Raw genomic sequence first — 1,438 nt, forward strand, 5'->3', positions numbered from 1 at the left:
CCAGGCCCCGTGACCAACGCCTCCATCATGCTGGCGCCCGTCAGCATGCTGAGCTCGGACTTCAGGCCGGGCCTGCCCCTGCCCCACTTCAACAAGCACCTGCTGGGCGCTGAGCATGGAGACGAGCCACACCGCGGGGGCTTCACGCTGCGCCTGGGCCTCCACCAGCAGGTCTGTGCCCCCAACAGGTACCCCCCCCACAGGTGCACCTCCACCGGCAGGCCCGTGCCCCCCCCACGGATGCCCCCCCCACAGGTGTGCTCCATACACGGATGCCCCCCCCAGGTGCACCTTCACTGGCAGGCCCGTGCCCCACACACACAGGTGCCCCCGCACAGCTGTACCCACACATGGGTTTGCCCACCTCGGGCCTTGAGAAGGCCCTCGTCTGCCCGGTGCAGCTGAGCCCAGCCGGGCGCGGAGCCAGTGAGCTCTGGGAAGCCGGGGTGTTGGGACTGGATGCTCAGGAGGGCCGTCCAGGAGCAGAGCTCTGCCTGGAAGTTTGTGGGTCCAGCTGCCTCTCCACGGGGAGGGGCGAGCCTCCAGGGAGTGCCCATCTGCCCGCCAGGCGCAGGGGCACCCGCCTGTCTCCTGCAGGTCCTCGCCTCACACGCTCGGGCTGTGCTCTGTCCCTTGTTCCCGTGCCCTGGGTGTCCCAAGCCCACCTGCAGGGAGCTGGCGCCTGGAGCCGCCGGCGAGGGCAGCGTGCCCAGATGCTGTCCAGCGGGAGACACTCGGCCTCCCCACTCGGGGGCAGCGTCCAGCCACCTCCCTGTGCCCGGGGCTGGAGGCCTGTCTCCTGATGCCTCCTTGACCTTGGTCTGCACTTGCCTCAAGGCTCAGCTCTGCGCCCACAGCCCGGCCTTGAGTGTCCCTGCCCTGGGGCCGTGTCGGGAGCACGGGGCCTCTGCCCAGGCGTGGGGTTGGAGCCTGTGGCCTTGACAGAGAGGTCGCGTCCCCCAGCCAGGCGTCTGGCGGCCCTTTCTGCACACGTCAGTGTCCCCTCAGCCAGCGGTGTCAAGGGCACCTCTTGGCGGGGCCTCTGCTGATTGGCCGCCGCTGTGGCCCCGTCTGTCACAGGGCTCGGAGCCCAGCCACCTGGAGCGGGCAGCGCAGCTGCACTCCGTGATGAGCGGCACGATGGAGAAGGTGGGCGAGGGCGCTGGCGGGGGGGGGGGGCACCCCAGCCCCGCCCGGGACCCTGCAAGCCACGCCTTCCTTCTGCAGAGCGTCCTGGGCGGCCAGGACCAGCTGCGGATCCGCGTGGCCGAACTGGAGGACGAGGTGCGGAACCTGCGGAAGGTCAACCGCGACCTGTTTGACTTTTCCACGCGGATCATCACGCGGCCGAAGTGAGCCCCCGCCCGCGGAGCGGCCTCCGGACGCTTCACCCCGAGGGGCCTTGTTCTGCACACGTGGCCGCCGCCGCCGCCGCCGC

The 1,438-nt window shown here is 70.7% G+C and overlaps 1 protein-coding gene across 1 annotated transcript in view; it reads left to right on the forward strand.

The window, feature by feature from the left end:
- The window catches only part of WDR18 (WD repeat domain 18), a 19,761-nt gene extending 18,329 nt beyond the window's left edge, over positions 1 to 1,432 (forward strand). Inside the window, exons 12-14 of the mRNA XM_029916337.1 lie at positions 5 to 171; positions 1,081 to 1,149; positions 1,228 to 1,432. Of these exons, the coding sequence (XP_029772197.1) occupies positions 5 to 171; positions 1,081 to 1,149; positions 1,228 to 1,356 (365 nt within the window). The 3' untranslated portion in view covers positions 1,357 to 1,432. The remainder of the gene's footprint in view (positions 1 to 4; positions 172 to 1,080; positions 1,150 to 1,227) is intronic.
- The last annotated feature ends 6 nt before the right edge of the window (positions 1,433 to 1,438 follow it).

Source organism: Suricata suricatta, chromosome 12, assembly GCF_006229205.1.
Source record: "Suricata suricatta isolate VVHF042 chromosome 12, meerkat_22Aug2017_6uvM2_HiC, whole genome shotgun sequence".
Taxonomy (NCBI): domain Eukaryota; kingdom Metazoa; phylum Chordata; class Mammalia; order Carnivora; family Herpestidae; genus Suricata; species Suricata suricatta.